Here is a 22,211-nt window from a genome sequence, read left to right on the forward strand (position 1 = left end):
GTAAATGGCTGCAATATAACAAAGAGTGAAAAATTTAAGGGGGTCTGAATACTTTCTGTACCTACTGTAAATGACTCATTTTCCCTAATGCAGAGTTTTATCTATTAGCACTGACAGCAGCATGACATAAAGAATCAAAGCATGTAACAAAAGAATGTGTCAGTATGGTGTTAGATGCCTGTAAGGGTATGATGGATGCTTATCAACTGACACAATTAGCAGAGAAAAACTGAGTCTACCCAGCATTTACAGACCAATAACCCAGCATCCCTTCACACATGACTGGACTTCAGCCTGAAGGGGGCAGCACCAGAGAGTTGTCATTTGACACAAAAAAAATGTCTAATCATAAATAAAGTTTGGCATATGTTCATGCTTTTTAGTTTAATTCAATTCCACTTAGAAAAAGTTTGTTTCATTTGAAATACACAGTTTTTTATGTGTGATAAGATAAAACAACACAAATGGCATTGCTTTGATCTGATTGCTTTGACAAATGGCATTGCTTTGGCTATTTCTTATTTGACCTGCATTACTTGTTTTCTGTAAAGACATCATCCTGATTTTCTGACTAGGATGGTCCAATGAAAGCTTAAGTGTGTAATTTCTGGGCCAATGGTGTCACCTAACATAATTACAAAAATAATGACCGTTTGCCATTGGTCAGACTGTCTGATATCTCCGCCCCTAAAGTCACGTCATTGGTTAAGCCGATTATGCTGTGTCTGGAAGCTCAAACAAACAGCAATGTTTTGCTAACACCACAGTGTTGCACTTTTTCTGGGAGAAACAACCTACAAATGGCTTACTTTTACTTGTCTCTGCATATTAAGCTGAGATAGGAGAAAATATTGTAAGTTTGTAACATCAAAATAGTGCACACTTCAGCTTTATGGGAGGCATGTGGAGACAGACTTTATCTGGTGGAGCATACTTAAAAACAAATGTTCTGAAATGCTAGTTGTACTTACCAGTGAAAATAGCTGTACATCATGTAAAAAGCAAGAGCATTTTTTTCTGCCAAGTGTGCAGTGATGCAGAATGTGATCAAATGTGTCTGAGAGGTGAGGAATATTTTGAACAATGTTCCATGTTGTGTTTATAAGGGCTAATATAAAGGCATTGACCTGCATGGTTAACTTATTTTTTTTTTTTTAGATTTTAGTAACAGTTTAATGAGAGTAATAATAGAGACATCATGTCAGTGACCTGAAACTCTGCGTCTGTCTTCCAAACTCTCTCTGTGTCTCTCTCGCTCTCTCTCTCACCATCTGTCTCACTTCCTCTCTTTTGATCTTTCCCAGTCGTTCTCTGTCTTTCTCCTTCATATAAGTGTGTGCACTTTAGCATGCATAATTCTGTACATCATATGGTTGATCAAATCTGGACAAAATGCTTCATATGAAAGTTTTGGATAAGTGTTGCTACAGTTTTTTTTTTTTTTTTTTTTTAAATTAGAGAATGTTTAAATTTGTGGTCCAAAATTTTTTTTTTTTTTTTTTTTTGTAACAAATTATATGACAAATTATATTCAAAAGTTTGGGCTCAGTCAGATCATTTAATGTTTTTGAACGAAGACTCTTATGCTCCAACACGATCACACCAAGCCTGCATATATTTGGTCAAAAATAAAGTAAAAACAGTGAAATTGTGAAACATCATTACAATAAAAAAAACCTTTTTCCATTTTAATATACTTTAAAATGTAATTTTCAGCAGTAATTACTTCAGTGTTACATAATCCTTCAGAAATCATTTTTATATCATGATTTGGTGCTCAAGAAACTTTTCTTATTATCAATGTTGAAAACATTTGTGCTGCCTTATATTTTTGTGGAAACTGTGATAAATGAGAGTGTGTATGTGAAGTTTTAGCTCAAAATATCCCACAAATAATTTTTTACAGCATGTTAAATTTGTCACTTTTTGAGGATGAGCTCAGTTTTTGTGTGTGTCCCTTTAAATGAGCTGCTGCTCCTAAGCAATGGGCGAGGTTTCAAGAGCTCATGTTAGCACATATGCTGCGTTCCAATTCGCCTACTTATACTACGCCCTAAAAGTATGTACTCTTTCTGTGAACAAAAAGTACTTACTTTTGAGAGTGTAGTAAAAGAGTAGACAAGCTTTGGGACATACTAACACGTCATACAATCGCGTCTTTTCTCTCTGTCGCATCCTGTCATCGTAAACTGGCCTGTCAATCATCTTACATTCTCCACATTTCATTTATTTAATTTCCTACCGTATCGGAGAGAAATGCAGCATGTTGATCTGCAGTCCTCATATTAATGCATAATGATGCATTTAAAAGTTAATGGCCATTCAGATCTTTATAAAAGTCCACATTGGTATTTGCAGATGAAAAATAACACGGGTAACATTAAATATATATTTTCGATCAGGTTAAACTGATTATTAGTCACTCAAATCTCTCAGCGTCGATCGCGTATATCCGCCATGTTTTGTAGTTTTTTACTCGTGTTTGTAGTTCTGAACTGAATCCTTGTCCAATGTGCAATGGGTTGTGGGCAATATTAGCCTTTATAGTGTGCACGGATCCACACTTCGAAAATCTACCGGAAATAGTAGACCATCCGGGGACTTTTGGCATACTCTTTTCAACATACTATGCTTTGGGACACACTTATTTTAATCTCACATACTATTTAGGATGGATAGTATGGACATTGGAACGCAGGGATAGTGCACTGATTACCTCACGAAGACTCATTGAAAATGTCAGAAAATTGTTCAGACTTTTATGTTTAAACCGAAGTCGGACAATGATGGAGAGACTCAAGAAGAAGTGACATGTAGAATGCAACAGGACTTTTTTGAATGGTTAGTTGATGAATTTATGTAGCTGATGTATCTTATGCTGTGTTCACACCAAACGCGAATAGAGCATCTGGCGCGAATGATTTCAATGTTAAGTCAATGTAAAGACGCGTTTACGCGGGTCTGGAGGTCTCGCGGCGCGTATGTAGTGTTTAGTGCGACGCGGAAGATGTGAATTCGCCTCATTGAATACGCACGAATGGTGCTAATTCGCGCCTGACGCCTGAGTTGAAAAATTTGAACTTTGGCGTAAATTCGCGCCGCGTTAACCAATCAGGAGCCTGCTTGCTGCTGTGGCGGCTGGCCCGCCTGGAGTCACTCATTCAAAATGGAGGAACGACTCATATTATCAGTGAGCAGTCAGCCAGAGATTTACGACACAAGTTCATACTTCAGACAGGAATAAAAAGGACCTCGCTTGGAAGAGTGTCGGTGAGGAGATTGGGCTACCTGGTAAATTGTAAATAAGTTACACATTTCACTTTTGATCGACCCGCGGCATTCCCGCGACGCTGACCCCTACGCCGATGTTCTGCTCTCCAGAGCAAATACAAAGCGGTAGCTCTCTCGATGAATGCCATAGTGCACGATCAACATCAGCCATCTTGCAAACCGCCTAGCACTTGCCCCTCCCACAAGAAGTGAATTTCGCCTCGGACGCGTGTCAATTTAGCTTCAAACGCTTGTTTTCTTACGTGCGTCTATTTCGCTCTAGACGCGCAAATGTATTCAAAATGTTCAAGCGGCAAACTAGACGCGGTAGACGCGAATTTGACGCTCTATTCGCGTTTGGTGTGAATGCAGCATTAAAGTCATTGATTAGCATATTCTGTCATGATAATCTATAAATCGCTCATTTGGGAACTGTTGTAATATGCCTAACGTTACAGAGCCAGAGAATATATGCTGCATGAAGATAGAACAGGTATCGTTTAGTTTAATTATGGTAACTTATGTTGTTATCTTGCTTTTATGACATGCTATTGCATTTGTGTTACGCACTGTATTGCAATAACCCCTTTGTTGAGATGGTCCTCACTGCAGAACACGAGATCCAGGAGGAAGGGTTGGATCTAGATCCAACTCCTCACACTTTACATATCCTGAAACCTACCCCTCTCCGACCCCTGGATCTCGTGTGTTCTGCAGTGAGGGGCTACTGCCTTTGTTGCATGTTCTCGGGGGCAGGGTTTATGTAAATTTTAGGGTTAGTGTTGTCACCAACCCATGAAGAAGCTTGTTGTACCAGCCGTTTGTTGTAGTCCTTAAACAGAGAATTCTTTAAAAGAAAATATCTCCCTTTGCATTGAACTTTGAGTGTCGTAACTTTGCAGGTGTTGTTTGTGCTCTACCAGTAACATTACACACTAACTAAAGTTTAAAAAGTGAAATCATAATGATCCACCCCTCTAAAAAGTAATGTATATTGTGTGCAAAATTAACAAAAAATTCAGAATGTCTTAGGTTTTGATTTGTCCACCAGTAACACTTTACAATACGGTTCATTTGTTAAACATTAGTTAATGGATTAACTAACATGAGCTAACAATGAGCAATACATTTGTTACTGTATTTACTAATTTTCGTTAGTGTTAGTTAATGAGAATACAGTTGTTCATTCTTTGTTCATGTTAGTTCACAGTGCATTAACTAATGTTAACAAGCTTTTAATAATGTATTAGTAAATGTTGAAATTAACATTAACAAAGATTAATAAATGCTGTATAAGTGCAGTTCATTATTAGTTCATGTTAACTAATGCAGTTAACTAATGTTAACTAATGAACCGTATTGTAAAGTGTTACCTGTCCACCTTTTGCTTTAATGACAGCTGCACTCGACTGATGATCACATGATGATCATGTGATCCAGTATGTTGAAAATGATCCAAAGAGCACCTTGAGCTTCAGTGAAAGCAAAAACATTTGAATAGTCTATCAGTATAAAGGAGTCACATGATCAATATCACAAATTTACTTTGATAGTGACCAAAGATTTTAAACATTTCCTATTCATTTTAAATCAGAATGTTTTATTGTTCAAATTGTTTTGAAATCCCTAAACCTTCTGTTTATTTCCAGGTTTCAACTAGATTTTGAATGCCAGATTTTCAATGTGGTCTCAGACTTTTGGATCTCACTGTATGTATTTATAGCAGAAGAAGAAGAATATTGGATAGGGCGATGTCTGAGAGCAGAAGGGAAGGAAGAGATTTGCCGCATTGAGAAACAGTAAAAATCCATGTATACCTCTGTCCCCCTACTGTGCTTGGCCCACAGTACTTGTTTCTCTCCATTCTAGAATATTTATGAGTGTATTGTGTAGTGTCATCCATGCAGGTTTTTTTCTTCAGACATCTCTTGAAGTATTTTCTACATGTGCTGCTGTGCTCTGTGGGGTTGTTACCCTGAATCTGAAAAATATCTGAAGCTCACGGGTCCTTTACACTGTAGAAACAGAGACTTTGCTCTGCGGGAAAGAACACAGTCGCTTCTACCATCACTAAGGACGATTAAATCGCACATGCCACAGTCAGCAGCAGTGCTTTAATGAGCGAAAAGATGAAACCTAAAAATACACAGTATTTTCAAATCTAGGTCGTATGTTTTTGGCAATAACGTCCACATGATCAAAACATGCCTTGACTCGGTGGAAGTAATATTTCTTTTCTGTTTTTCTGCATTGACTTTTGAGGTAGCGCAGTGCTTAATGTGTGTGTGTTTTGTGTTCTGCTGCTTTTACAGGATCATGGATGGCTCCGTCGCCAGCACAGAGGAGATTTTGCCTCCCACCATTCAGAAACTGATGAAGGGATACAACAAATACCTTAGGCCATTCTTTGGCAGTACGATGAACAAAGCTTTTACATTTACACAAACTATTATCTTGCATAAGTGGATTTTTATCTTGTCTTAAAGTCCTATCATCATCAACAACTGCAATTAAAACAAATTTAAATTCAGCGGAAACGCTCCAGGCTTGAGTTGATGCAGTCCACTCTTGTAACGCATGTAAATTAAGAACCCTTTTCTACTGTCTTTCTCTGTTAGCAGTTTCGTCACTCTGTAGTTAATGCAGTACGTGTTTTTTGTTTTTTTCTTCAGATGGCCCTGTTACTGTAGGCATGAGTTTGGATATCGCCAGCATAGACACCATATCAGAAATCAACATGGTATGATACTCTTACAAACATCCAAATTTTATATCTAATTTACTAAGACAAATACAAAGTTCTGTCATGAAACTCTAGAAAGCTGAACCACTGATTCAAAACAAAAGATTCATAAAGCTTCGAAGCTTCATGAAGCGGTGTTTTGAAATCGGCCATCACTAGATATTTTTTAATAAAGTCGTTATTTTGTTTTTGTTTTTTTTGGCACACAAAAAGAGTTCTCGTCGCTTCATAGCATTAAGGTTGAACCACTGTAGTCACATGAACTGTTTTCAATAAGTCTCTAGTAGATTTCTGGGCATTAAAAGTGTTATTTGTCTTGCTGGCAATGGAGGCCTCACTGAGCCATCGGATTTTATGAAAGACATCTTTTAAAATTTGTGTTCCGAAGATGAACGAAAGTCTTACGGGTGTAAAACGACATGAGGGTGAGTAATTAATAGGGCTGGGAATTGACACAATTTTCACGATTCGATTACTATTCACATGCTTTCGATTCGATTCAATATCGATTATTTTGGATGTAGTATTTCAGTTACAGTACATTTGTAGAGGAGAAAAATCTCTCAACTAATGCTGTAAACTACACATGTAGTCAGTTGGTACTACTATAATAATATTGAACTTATTTATACACAAACACTTAAATTACACTCAATTATGTTTTTATTATAAATAAAGTTTAGAATTACATAATCATATTTCTACTCCAATTCGTCGTTTTTTTAAATAAAAACATTTAAATCGCGGCTGTCATAACTGATTTATTCAAACATGCATTAAATATTGAAGAACATTAAAAAATTATAATGAATATGTAATGGTGCATATATTTATCAGAATGCTGCTCTCTATAGAGTTTTCATTTTTTTAGCTGACTAATGAGTTTATGGTCACTAAATATGTTTTTCTGAGGTGTTTTTCTGTTTACAAGCTGTTTTATTGACGTCTTTCCAAAGTTGAAACACTGATTGAGCTATTACACGAAACATGATACGGATTTCAGTAAGTTGTACTGTATATTTTAACATACCTTCAGATGTTTAGTTGTGTTTATTTCGCACTGTAACTGGTATTAAAGCAGAGGAGAAGCTGTTCACATGTGCTCCGTGCTGCTGCTTCTCTTTAACTGAAGCGATCTGTCACGCCACATTAAACAGCACCAAAACGGTAATTATTCTCATAATAAGATGGACGTCATTTGAAATCTGAGACTGGAGTTGCGTCCCAAATGACGCACTATACACTATGCACTTATACACTATGTACTTGTGCACTATGCACTCATCCATGTAGTGCGTGAATTGTATAAGGTTATTTTGTCATTTAACAACGGAGTCCGATCCTCCATTCCCCTCCACTACGTAATTAAAGCTGTGACAGTCAAGTGAACGAAGTGTCCAACATTCCACACTTCGTTTTTTCTGTTAATTTAGTGCATCATCTGGGTATTTAAAGTGCACTTTTTCTTTTTGTAATTTTCTGTGTGAACGCACTACTCGCACTATTTATACTTAAAAACATCATAGAATATTGCACAAGTACGTGAATTGGGACGCACCATTTGCTTCATATCAAAAGCAACAAAGCACAAAGATTATTGCGATTTATTGGATGAGAGGCGCTACATATTCTGCTCGTTCATCAACTGAAAACAGACTAGACTAATCGATTCTTGGGATTTAAGAATTGATTTCGGTTCGTAAAAATGAGAATCGATTAAAATCGAGAAATCAATATTTTTTACCCAGCCCTAGTAATTAATGACAGAATTTTCATTTTTGGGTGAACTAACCTTTTAACTCATACTGCTTGCATTCACATTGTTCTCTTTAGGGGACCGCTGATTGATTCCTGCTGTATCAGTAACCAATAAGCTTACAGCTTAACTTTCAAATACTTGGTTAGCATTTGCTGTAGCAGTTTGCAGTGCACTTTCAGAAACCCTCCAACTTCCCCAGCTCCACCTGTATAGATCTGCTATGCTAATTCATGTATGCTATTGTACAGCAGCAGCATATCTTGCTCACAGCAACATGTTGTGTATGTATTGATAGTAGCAAGTCCTGTACTTGCTCTGCAGCAGCAGCAATAACCACCAGCAGCAGCAGCAGCAGTGTAGCAGATTTATTCCGCCAAGAAAAACATATTGACATTGTCTTATCTATTACAATGTCAAACACTCTTGAGAGTTGTCATGACAGAACTCAAATTATATTATACTGTAAACTAATATTATAAACATTTGTCTCTAAATATGCAACTAATATAAAAGCATATAAAATCAATAACAAACAAACAAATAAATAATTAAATCATTTTAGGTGATGAAAAGAAGAGAAACTTGTTCATAATGCAAGCGCAAGTTCATGTATTTTAAAAATGCATGTAACATTTAAGGGAAAAAACAACATAATAAAAGTCAGCATGAAATAAGAACATCTTTTCTCATCCATTGTATCAATATCATATATATTTTCTGAATACGTATCTTATTAAATATCTTATTTTGCATGATTCATTCATGAAAATTAACACATTTTTTATTATTTTTTTTATTTTTATTTTTGTTTTATTGAGTTTTTAAATTAACACTGATTTTAAATAAAATATCAACTTGATTTGTGGTAAAACAAGTAAAAAATAATAAAATATTTTCTTTATGCTTTAAATACGCTTAAGAGAATGCATCCTTATAATAGTTATATTAAGTGTTTTCAAAGTCGGTTTTCTTTGCGCAATTCTATTTTGCCTGAATTAACTTTTAACTTTTCATTAAAAGCTCTAAATATAATATAATATAATATAATATAATATAATATAATATAATATAATATAATATTATGTAAATAAAAAACTGCTAAATGAATTTTGAATTATAGAAGACGTGTACAAAGTCATTTTCTGTATGAGCTGCATTTTAATGTCGTTTTTTTTTTTTTATCTCAATAGATCTAGACAAAAAAAAAAAAAAAAAAGAGTCACATCATTGGCCCATATTTCAAAGAGCCTCTTTGATCTGTGGACAGAGTTGTATAAGAGCTGAGTGCATGATGTAAATCTAAGCTTGTGGTGCACATAGCTGAATTAAGAATCTCTGTTCAACCCCTCCAGGATTACACCGCCACCATCTTTCTTCGTCAGCGCTGGACAGATGAACGCTTGTGTTTTGATGGCAATAAGAGCTTGAGTCTGGATGGAAGACTGGTAGAACTCCTTTGGGTCCCTGATACGTTCATTGTGGATTCCAAGAAGTCCTTCCTGCACGACATCACTGTCGAAAACAGACTGATCCGGATATTCCCCAACGGAACTGTGCTGTATGCCCTGAGGTAGTGAAGTGTCATTCACAGGACCTGTTCTTAAGTCAGATGTTACTGGGGTTGTATGATTGTTGAGGAACAGGCTTACTGTTGAAGGACTGACTGGAGGGTTAATAGAGGGATGGGGCATGAGAGGACAACTAGAAAGAGGCAGGGATAAATATGGGCCAGTGGAATAGATCACAATGGTGGAAAATAGGGTAAGAACAGAGGCGGTGGCAGGGGACGCAGAGCCTGTGTACAGATGGGCAGCTGGCATCAAAAATTAAGCTTGAAAGTAACATCTACAAACAGTGAGCTGATTTACAGTGTTATATAAGCAACAAACATTCTCTCAAGTATGTCTCTCTTTTTTTACCTCTGTTTCTCTAGAATTACCACCACAGTGGCCTGCAGTATGGATCTAACCAAATATCCCATGGACAGGCAGACGTGCATGCTTCAACTTGAAAGCTGTAGGCCTCAAATAATTCTCTATTTCTCTTGAAACCATAGCCAGATTTGAGATCATTTACAACTCAATGGGTTTTGTTCACTAGTAATTGTGTACGTGTTCACAATATACAACGCTTATATATGCCTACTTCACATGACCTCGTTTTTATGCAGAACCATACCAGATGAATGCACCATATTTTAATGCATCATTTTTGTTATTCTGAAATAAGAAAGACTCATTGTAGGGTTGGATGTATTTTTACATTAATATTTATTTAGAATTTATACACATTATATTTAAATAATGATTATTATGTATCAGTAGCCATTATGGAAGCTCACTTATGACTGCGTTTATTTAATTTGTAATTTACATTGAATTGTATTCTTGTGATGGCAAAGCTGAATTTTCAGCTTTATGACTGTTTCAGTCTTCAGCTTCACATGATCCTTCAGAAATCATTCTAATATACCGTTTTGGTGCTCAAGAAACATTTCTTCTTATTATTACTGCTTAATATTTTTGTGGAAACTGCAATAATGTTTTTAGGACTCTTTAATCAATATAAAGTTCAAAAGAACAGTATTTATTTGAAATAGAAATCATGCAAACATAACATTTGTAACATATAGTTCCCCCCACATGCACACACATGTTGGGTTTCCATGTTTTATGAGGACTTTTCATAGACATAATGATTTTTATAATGTACAAAAAAACACTAACCCTATACCCTAAAACACTAACCCCAAACACTAACCCTATACCCCTAAACCCACCCATCACAGAAAACTTCCTGCATTTTAAAAAAAACATCATTCTGCATGATTTATAAGCTCTTTCCTCATGGGGACCAAACAAATGTCTCCATATGGTCAAAATGACCAGTATTACTATCCTTGTGGAAAAATTCCCCATAATGTAAGGTTTACCAGGACACACACACACGCACACACACGTACACACACGTACACACACACGTACGCAGTTAGTGAATGAGACCCAATTAATGAATTTTCAGTGTTCTGTCCCTGTTGAAAAAAAAACAGCATATGCTGGTTAGGTATGCATGGCAGTTGGTTTATGTTGGTCATGAGCTGGTCAAGTGCTGGTCCTAAGCTGGTCGTAACCAGTTCAGGACTAGCTTAAACCAGCTCATGACCAACTAAGGACCAGCATATACCAGCTCAAACCAGCTGCCATGCTTCAAAACATACCTAACCAGCATATGGTGTTATGTGCTGACCTTACAGTGCTTCTAGTCTCTCCATTAATCAGCACTACATATTGCTTGTGATTTGGTACACTGCTGTGAGGCAGGCATAAGCGTGCCTAACCCTTTAAGATACATGCATGTTTCAAGCCTTTTTAAATGTATGAAACTCTTGTGAAATATTAATTTCATAATGATAAATGCTCCAGGTATACACACCATAAATGTCCCTTAAGTTGTAAAAAATTAATCTGCATAGAGGATCTTGCATATGCTCACTCACCCAAGACTGCTGTGTGAGGTTGGGTTTACTTTATGTTCCATATGAGACACATCAGCAGTTTTTAATAATATGCTTGCTGCATTTTTTAACCAAACATTTATGTAACCAAACATTTAGGTCCAGGGTTACTCAAACAATATGCGACAGGAGATAAATGAGCCAGACCATCTCCAAACCAAAAGCATAAACCAGCCTGGACAGGCATGTTAATTCATTGTTGTTCACACTAATATTTTCAGCAGGACATATAAACAAAGTTAAAGTCTTTAAAGTCTAAAGCTTCGTTAGACTTTTCTTTCCTATTGTGACGTGTATCAGAGTAAAACGGTTTCTTGAACAAGAAAAAATGTAGGGCGTTGCTTGATTTTGTCCAATATAATAATATATAATATAATAATATAATATAATATAATATAATATAACATAATATAATATTGATTGGATTATTAAATCATTGTGGTTTGCTATTGTTGATGTGAGTTATTTTGATTAAAGTTTACGAAGGCACATTAATGTTTTAAGTAAAGATGTGCACAGATTAATAATTCATAATAAATACTGCAATATTCCATAAAAAATAAGAACTGTCAATTTAGATTTCATGGTGACTTTAAATTAGCAACACAAGCTAGGCTTATAAAAACAGTGTGACAGCAGTGAGTTTATTTCCTACTCTTCACAGATATGCTTCTTTTTTTATGAAATAACTAAGTACTGGGTGGAATCAGGGCAACATGGTTCACAATGTTTTATGCTGTAGATGAAGGAAAAATATTTAATATCTGCAAATAAGGGTTTTTGTTTTATGAGAACACTCTTTTGCACACTAAACTTTGCATGACACAGTGCCATCTTGAGGTGTAGATTATGTATTACAACAGAATACACAGTCATGCATGAACAGAATATACTGTATATACTGAATATAGTAATTACAATTTGTTTAAAACGTTTAATATGTTTTATGTTTGTGCTTTTGAAAATGGATATTTACTAATTAGGCTTATTATCTAGCAGTTTAGGTGAGTCAGACAACTGTTTGTAAATTCCTTTGGGAACCTATATGGTGAATTAGCATTTCAGGTTGGCCTACAAATGACTGAACAGCTCTGTTGAAAATTATTGAATTTATGGTAATGCCTGTATTATGGCATAGTGCTCTAGCAGCACCGCATATAAAATCAGGGGTAATCGAATGCTTACTTACTGCACTGTAAGTGTAATTTGGTGGAAATACAGTAGCTCTCAGCATTGGAATTACTTATTATGTAGTGATAACTGGCTCTTCGATTTATATTATGTTCTCCTCAGGGGGATATAACGTGAAAGATGTTGTTTTCTATTGGACACGGGGAAACCAATCAGTTAGCGGCCTTGATAATTTACAGCTGGCTCAGTACACCCTTGAGGATCACTACACCTCTGAATCTGAAGCTGTTTACGAGACTGGTATGTATACACACACACACACACACAGATATTTTGAAGACTTTACATGCTGTATTGATGTTTTTACTTTCTCTTTTATTTAATAATAATGTAACAGGAAACTATCCAAAGTTGATCTTCCACTTCAAACTCAAGCGGAGCATCTTATATTTCATTTTGGAGACGTATGTTCCTTCCAGTGCTCTGGTGGTCCTGTCCTGGGTCTCATTTTGGATCAGTCAGTCTTCAGTTCCTGCTCGTATCTGCATAGGTAGGAACGTAAAGCAGTCATTGCCAAATTAATGATCATCAAACATCAACACCTCTTAGTCTTTAGCAACTTATATGATTGACACAAAATTAATGAATGACACAAATGTCAACAGAGGTCCTTTACCATCACAGGAATAAATTACATTTTAAAATGTATTCAAATAGAAAACAGTTATTTTAAATTGTAATAATATTTCACAATATTACTGTTTTTACTAAATATTTGATGGAATAAATGCAGCCTTGGTGAGCATAAGAAACTTCTTTCAAAAACATTTAAAAACCTTACTGACCTCAAACTTTTGAATTGAAATGTCCTCAAAGTACAGACTGAAAGAGTGGAAAATGGCCATTTAAATTAAATTCCAGCTTTATTATCTAAATTTGAACACATTCTGACTGGGACTGACAGGAACATGTATAGTTATGATTAAGAATCAAAGGTGGTAAAGTATTATCTTTAGTTAGTGTTGTTGATATTGTTTTGCTGTACTTGTTTCATTTATTGTGTTCTCGCTGGTGGACAACTTGCTCATTTTAAATAAGTGTTCTCTTTGCTGATGTAACTGCTTAATAAAAGAACAAATTTTGTTCTTATATTAATAGTTTCAGATCACATAATCCATTATCTAACGACATAGCTAATGCAGTGGAACTAGATTTAATTTTTCACCGAAACAACTTATGCAACACTCTCGTCTAATAATAGCTTGTTTTTGACCTAACAACAGACTCTCTTCATCATCACAATAACCACCTTCTGAATCTCCATTATTCAAGAACGTTAAGCGCTAACAGGTCTGTGTTTCTTCCCCAAAAACAGTAACTTTCCAATATAAACCAAACATAAAAATCAATTCACACCATGGCTTTTGTAGTTATAGCCAAATTAAATTAAAAATGTTGTAATGTTGTAAAATGTTGTAATTACCATGTTTTCAAATTGCCAACATGTGACGTTCTATTCTGAGCACGTCCTCAGTCTGGGAATTATGGGTTACTAATGGCAACACTATCAACACCTAAATTAATCTGCAGCAGTTGGGTGGTACAGCAAATATAATTCAGGAAGTGCGCTCGGACAGAGCCATCCAGAAAGGACCTTAGGTCCTCCAGGATGGCTAAGAAAAAGTCCTGACTGTCGTGGGCCCTGGCCCCTAAGGGCGACAACACAACAACATCATGTGCCCGACCTTCCTCTGAGCCCTCGGCAGGCATCTCTACTTACCCTGCCACTAACATTGTTTGGGGGTGGAGGCGCCCAACGGGCCATTCACACATCTTCACACATGAGCAATCTTTCCATTCAGCCTGCTTGGTTGGTCCCTGCCAGTTATCGGATTCAAGTCAGGCCAGTTCCATCAAAAAATTCAAATTAAAAATTCTGGCAGCTACTACTGCCAAGTGAGTCCTGAGTACTGTAAGAAAAGGTAAATTTTTTTTTACAGGTAACCGTTCAATGGCATGGTAGCAACAGTGGTATGTTTAAGAATGGGAAAAAGTCTTTTTCAATCAGGAACTAGTCTCTCCTGGCAAAAGGGGCCATAGAGACCCCTCACAGAGAGAGATTCAGGGTTCTACAGCTGGGACTTTATTGTGCCCAAAAAGGACGGGGGTTGTGTCCAGTTTTAGATCTAAGGGGTCTGAACTGTACTCTTGGACATAACGGTTCAAGATGCTAACCCTCAAACTAATCATGTCACAAATTCAATCCGCAGATTGGTTTGTGACGATAGATCTATAAGACGCTAGGGGTGTGACGAGACCGGTATCTCACGAGACGAGACGAAACTCAAGATTGAGTTCACGAGACGAGACAAGATTTTTACACACTATTTTAAGAAATCCTCAATGGCGAAATATATGACTAGAAAAAATAGTCTGCAGGTGTATTTGAAATGTTTTAACTAATCATCTTGTAATAAATGTCATTTCAGTTCTACTTTGAGTATGAATTATCATATGCAGTAAAAGACAACAATACTCAAGTACTGTAAAAGGTTTTGCCACACACTCTGACTGACTTCTCTTCTGTATGATTTCAGTCTCTTCGGACCTTACTGTACATGATCTATGAGCTTCTACAACTTTTGACCTCCTAACTGAACTCCTTTCCACAAACTGATCATAGAAATAAAAACAGTATAAATAAAAATGGTAACACTTTACAATAAGGTCTCATTTATTAACATTAATGTATTAACCAACATCAACTAACAATGAGCAATATATTTGCTACAGTATTTATTAATCTTTATGTTGGTTAATAAAAACAGTCATTCATTGTTAGTTCATGATAGTTCACAGTGTATAAACTAATGTTAACAAATTAAACCTTACTGTTTGTGCTTAATAAGATTAAGAGAAAACTGTTATTCATTTTTATGGTACTTTAAATATTGAGAGTGCGATTATGGTTGCACTTATTGTAAAGTGCAAATAAGACCAACATTTTTCTTTGATACAGAGCTAAGAGATGGTTAACTACACTGCCCAGCCTAAAATAGCTTTCATATTGAGAGATATTTGCATTCATCAGGGAGCCGCTTTCAAAATGCGGGGTATTGACATCGCGTTTGAATGCGCACTTGCGTTTACTTTCACGATTGCGCTTAAAGGCCCTTTCACACAGGACGCGGTATGTGCTGCGCTATGAAACCCATTTGTTTCAATGGTTTGCGCTGCGCGAGGACTGTGTCGACCAAAGCGCACACGCAGCGGAGCGCAGCTTGTGCGCAGCTTGTGCGCAGCTTGTGCGCACGCCGCGGTCAAAGTTCAAAATAGTTCAACGTTTGCCGCTGCGCTCTGTGACGATTACCCACGCGACCAATAGCAACGGGGCATCCAAACAATCGGAAAGCAAAATGGATGAACAGCTATTTACTGTGTTGGAATATCCAGAGCTATACAATACAAGTTTGCTGGTCGTATAGAGACATCAGGAGAAAAGCTGTCATGGAGACATGACAAACACTCTCTTTCTTCTTCTTACAAGCAGGGCTATTGCTCACTTCTTAGCACGGGACATATACTTTGCTGCTGACCGAAAGGTGAAACAACAATCAAATGACTATGTATAGGACTCCCGGTACAAGTTTGGAAAACTCCGCCTACTGTGCTCTGGCCAGCGCAGAGCAAATCGCTTTGTATTTGAAGGGCTGCGCTGACCCCAGCGGCGAGCGCAGCGCATACCGCATCCTGTGTGAAAGGGCCATTTCTGTAAATATGGCGGCGGCAACCGTTATCCAACTGAATTAAATGTTTTTTATTTAAATACAAAGCAAAAATGACACTGGATGCATTAATGAAAACTAAGCGGTGGCATATTCTTTCATAATCAACCTAACCACTCTGTCATGGCAACACCACGAGACTACTTTTCGCCTCGACGATAAATCTCGTCACATATTAGTCTTGTGAGATCTCGTGCCACGAGATCTCGTCACACACCTATGAGACGCCTATTTTCACATCAAGATCAGCAGCCAAAATCATTCCGTTAGGCCTTCTCCACAGTTCCAGTTCTGGCTCAAAAGCAGAGGATTTAATCCTCTGAACCATCTCTCCAGGGTCGCAAAGGTCACGCACTGTAGGTAACATGCTCTACGGCTTTAGGAGCCATGGTTCCTGAACAAGGACCAGGCTCTCGGGGCATGTTACCGCAAGACTTTAACAACAGACGGCTTCCTCATGGGATGGGGTGCGGTTCTCGATGGCCGCCCAGCCAGTTGTTGTTGGAGGGACTTTCATCGTGTTTGGTAAATACACCTGAGGGGCTAGCATGTGTTGGTCTGTACAGACAACACATCAGTAGTTTCTTATATAAATCACTAGGGCGGACTGCATTCGCACCCCCCTTCCAAGCAGGCGCAGCAGCTCCTGCTCTGGGCAGAAGAGAAATTCAAGTCGCTAAAAGCAATGTACATTCTGAGGCATACAAACTTGGGGGCAGGCATCATGTCGATTACGGGGCTGAGGCCTGAGGAATGGTGACTTCATCCACAAGTAGTGGAGTCCATAGGCAGAGGTATGGCAAAGCAAAAGTGGACTTTTTTAGGCTCCGAGGAGATGACCTAGTGTCCTGTGATTCACCCTCACACCTCCAGCTCCTCTGGGGCTGGATGCCATAGTACAGACTTGGACGATGCTGCATCTCTACACTTTTCCTCCAATCGCTCTGCTCCTGTGGGTTCTAGCAATGGTTTGCCAAGACCGAGTCCACGTTTTCCTAGTGGTGTCTGGTGTCTCAGTTCTTGCACGGTGCCAGAAGGCTGAGGCCTATCTGCTTCATGGGACCTAGCATTGGTCCTGGGAGCATTAACAGAAGCACCATTTGAGCCAATGGAGTCAGTTTCTGAAAAAAATGTTGAATCTTCTAAGGTGGCTCTCTCACTAGCATTGACTTTGCTTAAGAGAGTAGGAGATTTGCAAGCCCTGTTAGTTGTCTCTTCCTGCTTAGACTGTGCTCCAGATGATGTCAGAGCTGCCCAGACCGGACTATATTCAAAATTACTTCTCTGGCTGGTCAGCCAGTGCTCTTGCATGCTTTCTTCTCTCCATCTCATGAAAAGAAAGAGAAAGAAAATCTGTATTTTCTTTGTCCGGTGTCCTAGTGGCCTAGTGGTGTAAGTTCTCTGAACTTCTGGTTTGCTTTGGTGGCTGCAATAGAAGGAATGTGTTCACCAAGCAGTGCATCACACACTGGATCACTGCCGTTATCACCCTCTCCTATAAGGCGTGTGGAGTGGCTTCACCTCTACGAGTTAGGGCCCTCTCCACTAGGAGTGTTGTGTCCTCTAAGGCTTTTGCTAGGGGTGCACCCTTACAAGATGTTAGTGCTGCTGCAGGATGGTCCTTTTGACAGACATTCATCAGGTTTTTGGTTGATCCTGTCTCAGCTTGCGTTCAACAATTGTCTGTGTAGATACACAGCCTTGTGGGGCAGGTGTTGTCCTGTGGCATGGCGACATTGGTAGTAAAGTTCATATAGCATCAAGCCATGACGTGGCGTTGAGTTCCACTCAAAAGGGAATGTGTTAGGTTACGTATGTAACCTGGTTCCCTGAAAGGGAAACGAGATGCGTCAGGTTGCCACACCATGTAAACATGTTTCAGACACCAACTCACACGAAATGATTAATTTCATTACACACTGTAAAAAGGTTTTCAACCTATTACAATTGATTTAAGTAAACTCAACTAGCAACTGAAAACTTTAAATATTTAAATTAATGAGTACCAGGAAGTCTTCTGAATTTTAACATTTTTGTCAAGGCGACTAAAGATTTAGCAATGCAAGGAGATACAAACCTTGTTCTTTCACCTTTACATGTGATTTTCAAAATCCACTGTATGATATAATCATTATAAAACTAGAGGCAAACATATTATCTTGGTAGGCAAATATATTATATAGCGTATACCTTAACACACAAATCTCAAACAGTAGCATAAATTAAGACGGTAAAATGTAAATAAATGATCATTTACCATTTTTTTTTTTTTTTTTTTTTTTAATTATTATTATTATTTCAAGCTGCAATACAAAGTGAAACTGGCTGCTCCTATTACAAAAAAAAGCTTTGTTAAAGCTACTTTTTACATTTTTGAAAGTTGGATTTTTTACAGTAAGGAATCATATTGCCAAATTACTTTGACAGAGTACAGGATTCTCTAATGTTTTATGACTTTTATTACTTTTTGTGTTTACTCATAGGAGTGACCACAGTCTTGACCATGACCACCTTGATGATGGGAGCCCGCACCTCTCTACCCAATGCCAACTGCTTCATTAAAGCCATCGACGTGTATCTGGGCATCTGTTTCAGCTTCATATTTGGTGCACTGATTGAATATGCAGTTGCCCATTTCTGCACATTACACCAACCAAATGCTGCCAATGCATATATGGTGAGAACCTTTACTTAAATAAATGAGGCCAAGTAACAATATCATAATGGCCATGAATAAGATCATCTTCACCTTGCCATAGTCAGGACAATAATCAAACACATTTATGTCTCACTGTTGCATTAGTATGGCCAGGAAATGCAGGACCGTGAGGACGAGATGAACGGTATTGTGACTTCCATCGGCAGCCACACTTTACGGGCCCGTAAACGGGAGGAGATGCTGTCCCGGATGGGCAGCGTCAGCAACCCTACCCCCAGTGAAAGTAAGGAGGAGATCAACTCCTCTCAGCCACAGAGCCGCTGCACCAAGTGTATGTCAACAACACGTCGTATCGTGCGCTGTCTGTACTGCTGCAAAGTGGAGAACCCGCACTACATCGACAACTACTCACGGCTGACCTTCCCTCTCTCCTTCATCTTCATCAACCTTCTCTACTGGACCTACTACTTGTACTTCTAAAGCTCCTGCTGTCGGTGTGTGTGTGTGTGTGTGTTTGTTGAGGGGTTTATAGTGATTTAAGCGTGTGTCCCTTTTTGTGTCACAGTTTACCTAAGGGTTTATACTCTTACATGACAGCATGCATTTCAGTTCAACTCATGTCACCCGAGAATGACTGTTCATGTCACCCAAATATGCGTCATTTCTTGTGGTATATGCGGGATCTGACTGAGTTTGGACTGCACAGATATATGCAGATTTCTACTATGTCTACACCTTGATGATGCATCTACATCTCTGTGTCAGGAATATGTGGCCTTCATTTTCCGAGGAGCTTTAGATCCACTCAAATCCACAACAAAAATCGGCCTAGCTGTAAATTGCAGTATGATTTTATGATGTCCGTACAACAAATTAAAATTGACTTGAATGTAAGTATGATTACGTTGTCGTTTAACAGAAAAAGCATGATTTATAAATTACTGTTGACACAAGTAACAAACCATAAGAAATTCATGCAACTGAAAAGTTGGAAAAAAATGTTTAATTTAATGAAATGAACATCAGAATCGTATCAGCATGTTTGACAGCTATAGTAATAATAAGTAACCTGACCAAAGATTTAATGTGTATCTATTGTTCAGAATCACAATCTGAATTCAAATGAGCACCAGTTATACATTGTTTTTGGGGCATATGCTGTATGATTTAGCAAATTCAGCAGTCATATGTCTTGTTATTAGCTGGCAAACAGGAATCAAGTCGGTTTTATTCATTTTCTCCTGATGATTTATCTGCGTGAGTCGTAGCAGAATATTCTCTTAGGGATAAAAACTCTAATTATGAATGATTCTGTATTATTTGCATGCTCATTTATTTATTCTGCGTATATTGTTGTATTTAATTATTTATTTCTTTTCCGTTAATGAAATGCTTTTATCCAATCTAAGGCTCTTTGACCTAGTTAAAGTTTGGCCATTAAGAACTGCACTACAGTATTTTTGATTGCAGACTATTTTGGGCAAATGCCAAAACTAAAACATTGATGCATATCTGCTAATGGCATATTCAACACTGACATTTACACGATTTCTTGGCAGATTTTTATGCATTGTTGATGTCTGAATTGCTATTATTTGCATATAGTTTGCAATATACATTTCTTTCCACTGTAAACATGTTTTGTTATCGATATGTCATAGAGAACCTTCTGGTTTATCTTTTTCAAGAACATGTTATTCACCTGACCTTTGTGGGTATTTTTTTTTTTCTTTTACTGTGAATGTCATACTTCTTACAGGTGAATATATTTTGTGCTCAAATTAAGCTATTTTTATGTTATCCTTTTGCACTGAGATTTTGAATTACAAAGGCAATATTATTTTGCCAAGAAGCATTTTGTTTTTGTATATATACTGGCTAAATATTGCAAATGATGTTCACTAAATAATATTTATTATTAATACTGTTATTTTAGTAATGCATGAAAGTTGCATACAAAGAGACAGCAGGCCATGTTGCTATGTTTTTCAATGCATGGAGAGTTCTGCATCTGTTTTCAGAGATTTGGATATAATAAAGAGTTAAGACTGGCTTAAAATAATATATTTCGAGACAGAACATAATATTTGTTTAAAAAATAAATTTTAGTTGTCAGGTCAGTCAGCTGCCAGGTTTCTCTGTACTGTAAAAAACAAATAATGGTAGTGAAATTTAGCAAACTCTTGTAATACCCTGCCTCAAAATCCTTTAATGGCAGTGGCATCTTAGAGTCCTACTGCCCCTTACTGGCAAGTCCAGTTCTTGGAACGCTTTCTACGTTTATTTTTATCCTCATCTAAATCCAGAACCAACTTGATATAGAAAGACGCACTTGGCAATACATCTGTCACTGCTGCATATTACTGCCTTTAGGTTAGTATGTTGTCAGTGCTGATCCTGACGCCAAAGAGCTAATGTTTTAACATCCAGTCTTTAGCATTTCCTTAAAAATGGAAATAGCAAACCGTTTGTTTACTCAATTTATGCACATTCCTTTGCAGTATTTATAGTAGCCTATAATATATTATTAAATGCTGTTTTCACTGGACAAATTTGATTTCAGCATGTAAATTAAATTAACACTGTTAATGTGTACAATGATGTTGCGTTTAAAAACTGAGCCTTAAATGGCATAAAATTAATGTTTCAATATTTTTTTTGTAGATTTTTTTTATTTTGCTTATTTATTTTGTTTTATTATGTAGTATGATACTCATATCTTAGTGAGTCTCACTATGCATGTAAAGTTAATGTTTAGGGTAATAAAATATTTTTACTAAAATCTAAATATTTGTACCTTTTGTTGTTTTATTTGTTTTTCACCTCCCAAAAAATGTGATCTCTTACCTTCCTTTACTAGCATTTCATTCATTATTAATATCCTGATGACACCAAACCACATGGTGGCGCTGTGATGTCAACTTCACAATGAAAGGCTCAGATCAAAATAGACATCACAGCAATTCTCACTGATTTTCTCGATTAAGAAGAATCTCAGTCTCAATCATTTTCTTCTTGAGTACGACCCAATACCTATTACCTTGGTCCCAAACCTGTATAATCAGCTGTCTCTTAATGCAGAAGACAGCATGTCAGAGATGGTTAAATAGATGAAGAGATGGGAATATGGGCCATGGTGTTGTTAACTTCTCAGTGAGATGTCCAGTCAGCCATGCTTAGGCTCTTTCTCCATCTCCATCAGGGTTCACACAAAAGGGGAATGGAAAAGCAGGGGCTGCCATGCCAATATATATATATCTATATATATATATATATATATATATATATATATATATATATATATATATATATATATATATATGGTATGCGGTGGTTTTAAAGTTAGGAGG

At 37.2% G+C, this 22,211-nt stretch overlaps 1 protein-coding gene across 1 annotated transcript in view; it reads left to right on the forward strand.

Annotated features, from left to right (window-relative positions):
* Positions 1-19,341, forward strand: part of gabrz (gamma-aminobutyric acid type A receptor subunit zeta) — a 34,662-nt gene extending 15,321 nt beyond the window's left edge. The window contains exons 2-10 of the mRNA XM_067370294.1: positions 4,865-4,919; positions 5,583-5,683; positions 5,943-6,010; positions 9,125-9,342; positions 9,706-9,788; positions 12,580-12,717; positions 12,815-12,967; positions 18,686-18,879; positions 19,006-19,341. Of these exons, the coding sequence (XP_067226395.1) occupies positions 4,865-4,919; positions 5,583-5,683; positions 5,943-6,010; positions 9,125-9,342; positions 9,706-9,788; positions 12,580-12,717; positions 12,815-12,967; positions 18,686-18,879; positions 19,006-19,341 (1,346 nt within the window). The remainder of the gene's footprint in view (positions 1-4,864; positions 4,920-5,582; positions 5,684-5,942; positions 6,011-9,124; positions 9,343-9,705; positions 9,789-12,579; positions 12,718-12,814; positions 12,968-18,685; positions 18,880-19,005) is intronic.
* The last annotated feature ends 2,870 nt before the right edge of the window (positions 19,342-22,211 follow it).

This window comes from Chanodichthys erythropterus, chromosome 19 (genome assembly GCF_024489055.1).
Source record: "Chanodichthys erythropterus isolate Z2021 chromosome 19, ASM2448905v1, whole genome shotgun sequence".
NCBI classification, from domain to species: Eukaryota; Metazoa; Chordata; class Actinopteri; order Cypriniformes; family Xenocyprididae; genus Chanodichthys; species Chanodichthys erythropterus.